The 7,823-nt window shown below is 42.5% G+C and overlaps 1 protein-coding gene across 1 annotated transcript; it reads left to right on the top strand.

The window, feature by feature from the left end:
• Positions 1-179: 179 nt before the first annotated feature.
• Positions 180-6,978, top strand: LOC308376073 (uncharacterized protein; the record flags this gene model as incomplete). The annotated part of the gene is made up of 6 exons (XM_080852329.1): positions 180-276; positions 1,729-1,845; positions 2,661-2,918; positions 3,749-3,912; positions 5,928-6,061; positions 6,822-6,978. The coding sequence occupies 6 exons, from the start codon at positions 180-182 to the stop codon at positions 6,976-6,978; spliced, it is 927 nt and encodes a 308-aa protein (XP_080708455.1).
• Positions 6,979-7,823: the final 845 nt, after the last annotated feature.

Genomic DNA, 7,823 nt, shown 5'->3' on the forward strand with positions numbered 1-7,823 from the left:
GACAGACGCAGACAGAGACACAGACACAGACACAGACACAGACAGACAGGCAGACGCAGACAGACAGACAGACAGACAGACAGACAGACAGACACAGACACAGACACAGACACAGACACAGACGGACGGACGGACGGACGGACGGACGGACGGACAGACAGACAGACATTTCCCCAAAGATGAGCGGAGGTGAGACAGACCCGCAGGAGAGGGGCAGGTATGAGGACTTTAACGGAGAAGACCAAACCTTCGACGACCTACAGAAAGGCAAGTATGGTAACACTGCAGAAAGGCCAGTATGCTAAAATACACTACAGAAAGGCAAGTATGGTAACACTGCAGAAAGGCCAGTATGCTAACACTACAGAAAGGCCAGTATGCTAACAATACAGAAAGGCCAGTATGCTAACAATACAGAAAGGCCAGTATGCTAAAGTACACTGCAGAAAGTCCAGTATGCTAGAGAACACTGCATAAATGCAACTATGATTCAACTATGGTCAATTATACTAAGAAGTACAATGCAGAAAGTCAACCATGCTTGCAAGCATACTACAGAAAGATTAGTATGCTTACAAGTGCCCTGCGAAAAAGCATGTGTGCTAATACGTTTACTTCCATTCATAGTTTCCATTAGACTTGCACTAGGGTCAGTGGCTAACCCCCTATCCCCACTGTCCACGCATTGCCTACATTGGACATGAAATACTGCTTGAGGTTTCTTCCTGATTAACAGGGAGTTTTCCCCTGTGGCCATTGTGCTTCCTCTAAGGGGGTTCAGGCACTTGGCTCTGTAGAGCTTTGTCTGCCAGTTTGGTGCTATATTAATACAATTGAATTGAATTGAATTGAATTGAATTGAATTGAATTGAATTGAATTTGATTTAATTGAATTGAATTTGATTGAATTGAATTGAATTGAAAGGAATTGAATTGAATTGAATTGAATTGAATTGAATTGAATTGAATTGAATTGAATTGAATTGAATTGAATTGAATTGAATTGAATTGAATTGAATTTGATTGAATTGAATTGAATTGAAAGGAATTGAATTGAATTGAATTGAATTGAATTGAATTGAATTGAATTGAATTGAATTGAATTGAATTGAATTGAATTGAATTGAATTGAATTGAATCGAATCGAATCGAATCGATTTGAATTGAATTTAATTGAATGGAATGGAATGGAATAGAATCGAATCGAAAGGAATTGAATTGAATTGAATTGAATTGAATTGAATTGAATTGAATTTGATTGAATTGAATTGATTTGAATTGAATTGAATCGAATCGAATCGAAAGGAATTGAGTTGAATTGAATTGAATTGAATTGAATTGAATTGAATTGAATTGAATTGAATTGAATTGAATTGAATTGAATTGAATTGAATTGTTTCGAATTGAAATCCAAAGCGATGCTAGTCTCCTTAGCACTTCCCTGATTTGGCGCTAGCTGGATAGTAGTCAAGCTGGCTCTGACTTGGCACAGACCCCAGTGATGGGCTGGCTCTGTCTTGTGATGTGTTGTGTGTGATGTGTTGTGTGTGATGTGTTGTGATTTGTTGTGTGTGATGTGTGTGATGTGATGTGTTGTGAGTGATGTGTTGTGTGTGATGTGTTGTGTTGTGTGTGATGTGTTGTGATGTGATGTGATGTGTTGTGTGTGATGTGTTATGTTGTGCCTGTGTGCTTCAGTTACCGTCAGTTATTTGTTTTCCTTTGCAGTGTCTTTATTTACGCTGAGAAGTTATGGCTCCTCCCATCGATATCGCCTGGCTACAGGGATTCTGGGATTGGCCTGTGCTGCTCTCCTGATGGCTGTGATAAGCATGGCTGCGCTCAGTGAGTATGCATGCTGCTCTCCTGATGGCTGGGCTGAGTGAGTATGCATGCTGCTCTCCTGATGGCTGTGCTGGGTGAGTATGCATGCTGCTCTCCTGATGGCTGTGATAAGCATGGCTGCGCTCAGTGAGTATGCATGCTGCTCTCCTGATGGCTGTGCTGAGTGAGTATGCATGCTGCTCTCCTGATGGCTGTGCTGGGTGAGTATGCATGCTGCTCTCCTGATGGCTGCGCTCAGTGAGTATGCATGCTGTATGTAAGTATGCATGGCTGCGCTCAGTGAGTATGCATGCTGTATGTAAGTATGCATGGCTGCGCTCAGTGAGTATGCATGCTGCTCTCCTGATGGCTGGGCTGAGTGAGTATGCATGCTGCTCTCCTGATGGCTGGGCTGAGTGAGTATGCATGCTGCTCTCCTGATGGCTGCGCTCAGTGAGTGTGCATGCTGCTCTCCTGATGGCTGTGCTGGGTGAGTATGCATGCTGCTCTCCTGATGGCTGCGCTCAGTGAGTATGCATGCTGCTCTCCTGATGGCTGTGCTCAGTGAGTATGCATGCTGCTCTCCTGATGGCTGGGCTGAGTGAGTATGCATGCTTGTGTTGAGGCAGATCGCATGGTGGAGGGTCCACTTTCAACAACACACATCTAGAGGATTTTGACAAAAGGTGTATAGGATGAGAAACACGGACCCCACCTTTAACAGTTGTAAAGAAACAAATAACAGACACAGTGGTACAACAAATAACTCTTGTCCACAACAATTTTGGCGATATGACAAATAATGTTACCTTCACTTCTGTTTGTCTCTTGACCAGTGAATGGCACGACTGAGAACCAGTCATCTTTCAATATCACTGGAATGAGAAGAGAACTGGAGCTGTTGAGAGATAATAACGCCAGCTTAACGGCCGCTATGGTGTCCCTCCAGGATCATTACGACATGGTCGAGAGGAACTATCACCAGAGTGAGCACATGTTACTTGGACAACAAACATACTGTGATTTTCTACAGTTCCAGATTGAAACCATGAGAGAGAAGAAGAAGGAACAGGCGCTACGCATTGATCAAGTTGGTAAGAAGTTTGTCCAGTCTGATCAATATAATCTGCTGGATGAAAACCCTCATGGAAGTGTAAACAAAGAAATGCTTGTATTTATAAATGTTTGTTTGTCTTTAACCACATGCATACACTTAAAGAGCCCTCTGTCTCAGTAGCTTGAGTGTTGTACCTCACTTGTAAGGATCAAATGAATGAATTCATTAAGTAATAAATAAATAAATAGTTTCACAGAGCTAGAGGTCACCTCGGCAGTCAGTGCTACGTGACCAAGAGTTCACACAGTCTGGAGACGCCTTGTTGAAACTGTGGACTCTGAACACAAACCCAAGCTTTGGGCCTTTAGGAGATCCCTTGCGTTCCTGTACTTTTACCCTAACTTTTAGTTTCATCTTCAGGACGGTTTTGGATTGGTTTGGCCATCATCATTCTCACCCATATTTGGTCCACATTTCACCATGACTGTCTCCAGAGACGTGTGAAGTTAATGTAGACCTAGATACACAAGACTAGCCTTTGTTAATGTAGACTTGACTACACAAGGCTAGCCTGTTCTGTGAAGTTAATGTAGGCTAGCTACACAAGATTAGCCTGTTCTGTGAAGTGAATGTAGCCTAGCTACGCAAGATTAGCCTGGTCTGTGAATTGAATGTAGCCTAGCTACGCAGGATTAGCCTGTTCTGTGAAGTGAATGTAGCCTAGCTACACAAGACTAGCCTGTGATAATGTAGCCTAGCTGCACAAGACTAGCCTGTTCTGTGAATTGAATGTAGCCTAGCTACACAAGACTAGCCTGTGATAATGTAGCCTAGCTACACAAGATTAGTCTGTTCTTTGCCCTGCAGAGCGCAGCTGTGTGAGCTGCCCCCCAGGCTGGGATCTGCTGAATGACACCTGTTACTACTTTCCCATCTCAAGTAAGATTCAGCCCAAGGGCTGGGACGAGGCCAGGGCGGACTGCACCAAACGCGGCGCCGACTTAGCCATAGTGGACACTTTGGAGACACAGGTAGGACTAAAAGGGTAAAGGGCACAGAACTGTCCCTAAACTGGCACACATCTATGCAATGCCAATTGAAGTCTATATTATATATTATTTTGTATAAGCGCCTACAAACTAAGTCAACTGAGCATGAACAAAGCACTGTATCAAGGTGTCACGGGGGGGGGGGGGGGGGGCAGAGAGACTCAGGCTCTAAGGCTCTTAAAAGGTACCCAGGCTGTTTTTAAATGGATGAGTAAATAAGTAAAAAGTTGAAAATCTGACCCTGATCTGGAAAAAATTGGTTCCCACATCAGAAAGGGCTTGACAAACCGTGATGTGACATAATGTAGTCATTTTTTAACCTGGTAAACATGAAGTAACTCAGGAGCAGTCACACTTAGAGTAACTCCTCAGGAGCAGTCACACTTAGAGTAACTCAGTCACACTAAGAGTAACTCCTCAGGAGCAGTCACACTTAGAGTAACTCAGGAGCAGTCACACTTAGAGTAACTCAGTCACACTTAGAGTATCTCAGGAGCAGTCACACTTAGAGTAACTCAGTCACACTTAGAGTAACTCAGGAGCAGTCACACTTAGAGTAACTCAGTCACACTTAGAGTAACTCAGGAGCAGTCACACTTAGAGTAACTCAGTCACACTTAGAGTAACTCAGGAGCAGTCACACTTAGAGTAACTCAGACACACTTAGAGTAACTCCTCAGGAGCAGTCACACTTAGAGTAACTCAGTCACACTTAGAGTAACTCAGGAGCAGTCACACTTAGAGTAACTCAGTCACACTTAGAGTAACTCAGGAGCAGTCACACTTAGAGTAACTCAGTCACACTTAGAGTAACTCAGGAGCAGACACACTTAGAGTAACTCAGTCACACTTAGAGTAACTCAGGAGCAGTCACACTTAGAGTAACTCAGGAGCAGTCACACTTAGAGTAACTCAGTCACACTTAGAGTTACTCAGGAGCAGTCACACTTAGAGTAACTCAGTCACACTTAGAGTAACTCAGGAGCAGACACACTTAGAGGAACTCAGGAGCAGTCACACTTAGAGTAACTCAGGAGCAGTCACACTTAGAGTAACTCAGGAGCAGACACACTTAGAGTAACTCAGGAGCAGTCACACTTAGAGTAACTCAGGAGCAGTCACACTTAGAGTAACTCAGGAGCAGTCACACTTAGAGTAACTCAGACACACTTAGAGGAACTCAGGAGCAGTCACACTTAGAGTAACTCAGACACACTTAGAGTAACTCAGGAGCAGTCACACTTAGAGTAACTCAGGAGCAGTCACACTTAGAGTAACTCAGGAGCAGACACACTTAGAGTAACTCAGGAGCAGACACACTTAGAGTAACTCAGGAGCAGTCACACTTAGAGTAACTCAGACACACTTAGAGGAACTCAGGAGCAGTCACACTTAGAGTAACTCAGACACACTTAGAGTAACTCAGGAGCAGTCACACTTAGAGTAACTCAGGAGCAGTCACACTTAGAGTAACTCAGGAGCAGTCACACTTAGAGGAACTCAGGAGCAGTCACACTTAGAGTAACTCAGACACACTTAGAGTAACTCAGGAGCAGTCACACTTAGAGGAACTCAGGAACAGTCACACTTAGAGTAACTCCTCAGGAGCAGTCACACTTAGAAAGTGAAGCTAATCCTGATTGGCCAAATAAAGAGCCACTACCACACACAAAAGTATAGGAGGAGTCAGGTGCTTTTATAACAGCTTACTCCACCTTCGTTGCTTAAGGGGAAGACGGCAATGCACTTCAGATCTACTCATCAAGTCTCCTTTATATTCTTCAGATCTACTCATCCAGTCTCCTGAATATTCTTCAGATCTACTCATCTAGTCTCCTAGCAACACTGTTGTTTTTTCAGATACTACAAAAACACCGTGTCATTATGAATGTCATACTTGAGCTCAAATCCCTGTGTGTGTGTGTGTGTGTGTGTGTGTGTGTGTGTGTGTGTGTGTGCGCGCGCGTCCGTGTGTGTGTGTGCATGTGTGTTTGCAGACATTTATTGCAGGAGTTCTGAAGGCCCTCCACGATGAAGGCTTCAGCTACAGATCTGGATACTATATTGGACTGAGAGATAACGAAGTAGAAGGAACATTCAAATGGACAACTGGGTCTTTGCTTTCCAAAGAGTAATTATCATGACATTTTTTATTTATTATTTTTAGTTTATTAAAGATCCCCATTAGTCTACACACCATAGTGGAGACTATTCTTCCGTGGGTCCAGGCAAAAGACATTACAATACAGATTTAAAAAAAGTGCAGTACAGCATGATCATTGTTGGTGACCAAAACACAGACTTAGTAACCAACATTTACATTACATGTAAATAATGCAAAAAACAACAAAACAGATAATTAAAAACTAATTATTTTTGTCAGTCCAAAAATACCTTAAATAATAACCTAATCTATACTAGTATGCTAAGTCTACTAAGTATACTACTATACACTAGAACTACTGCAACTACTACTACTGAACAATAATACAACAGATTTATTTTCGGTGTTTGGGGACAATAAATGTATTTATGACATAATTTTAAACGTTGGCTTCATTGGTTTGGACATTCTGGAGAAGACTCTTTGGTTTGTGTCTTTGGCGTTGTGTTCAGGTTTCTAGGGCTAAATCTGTGTCTCTTTAAAAGTGTTTTGTAACCTGTAAAATGTATTTAATTAACATTTATGTAACATTGAATGTGGTGCCCTGATATCAAAATGTATCTATTTAAAATGTCTGTAACGTTTACTTATTTGTCTATCTGTGTCTCTTTACAAGTATTTGTAACCCCCCCCCCCCCTCCCCCTTTCTTTCCTTCCTACTGTGAGGCGCATTGTGTTAGCTTTGTGTATGAAATGCGCCGTACAAATCAAGTTTGATTTGATTCAGGTACTGGATGAACGGAGAGCCCAATAATCACGATGGTGTCAATGAGGACTGTGTGGCCACCTATCCCACAGTGAACCCCCTGAAGAGCTGGAATGACGTCCCCTGCAGCCACCCGCTAAAGTGGATCTGTGAAAAAGAAAAGAGCCTCAGCCAGTAACAGCTAGTCTGGATAGCTAGTTTGGATATAGCAATAATAATAATAATAATACATTTTATTTATAGGGATGAGTAAATAAGGATAGTGACACCTACAGCAGTAACAGCTAGTCTGGATAGCTAGTTTGGATATAGCAATGACCAAAACTAACTCAGACTCCAAGGCTCTAAAAAAGGTACCCCGGCTGTTTTTAAATGGATGAGTAAATAAGTAAAAGGTCATCAAATCTGACCCTGATCTGGAAAAAATTGGTTCCCACATCAGAAAGGGATAGCTAGTTTGGATATAGCAATGACCAAAACTAAGCTTAAAGGCATTTCGGTAGCTATGTTAGTGAGAAGCATTGCATTTTACGCCATAATAAAAGTATTTGTTTCCCACAAAATGTCCTCTCTTCACTGCTATACTCATTACGTGTGTTTAAAAACATCACTTGCACCAGAAGGCCAAAGTTGAACTACTATTTGTTCCTTTATCTATTCCGTTATTTCCAACCACTTACATATGCAGTGCAGTGCCTGTAGTGCAGGAATATTCAACACAAATATACATACCGTATTTCTGTAGTGAATTCTGTCCTTTGCACAACGCTTTGGATAAAAGCGCCTGCTAAATGATGTAAAACTGAGTAGACATGCAGAATATTTTAGTAACCTCATCTCGTAACATTCGTTGATAGAATGCAGGCTGCGAGGCTCGCGTAAAGGCTGATTTATGCTCGGGGACGTAAGCGTAAGCGCAAACGCAAGAGGCCGCGCAAGCCCCTTGCGCGACCCTTGCGCGACTTTTCACGTCTTGCATGCGTCGGCCCCTTTTTCTAGACTTGCGTCATTTTTTTTACACCA

The sequence above is a fragment of the Sprattus sprattus genome (genome assembly GCF_963457725.1).
Source record: "Sprattus sprattus genome assembly, chromosome: 15".
NCBI classification, from domain to species: domain Eukaryota; kingdom Metazoa; phylum Chordata; class Actinopteri; order Clupeiformes; family Clupeidae; genus Sprattus; species Sprattus sprattus.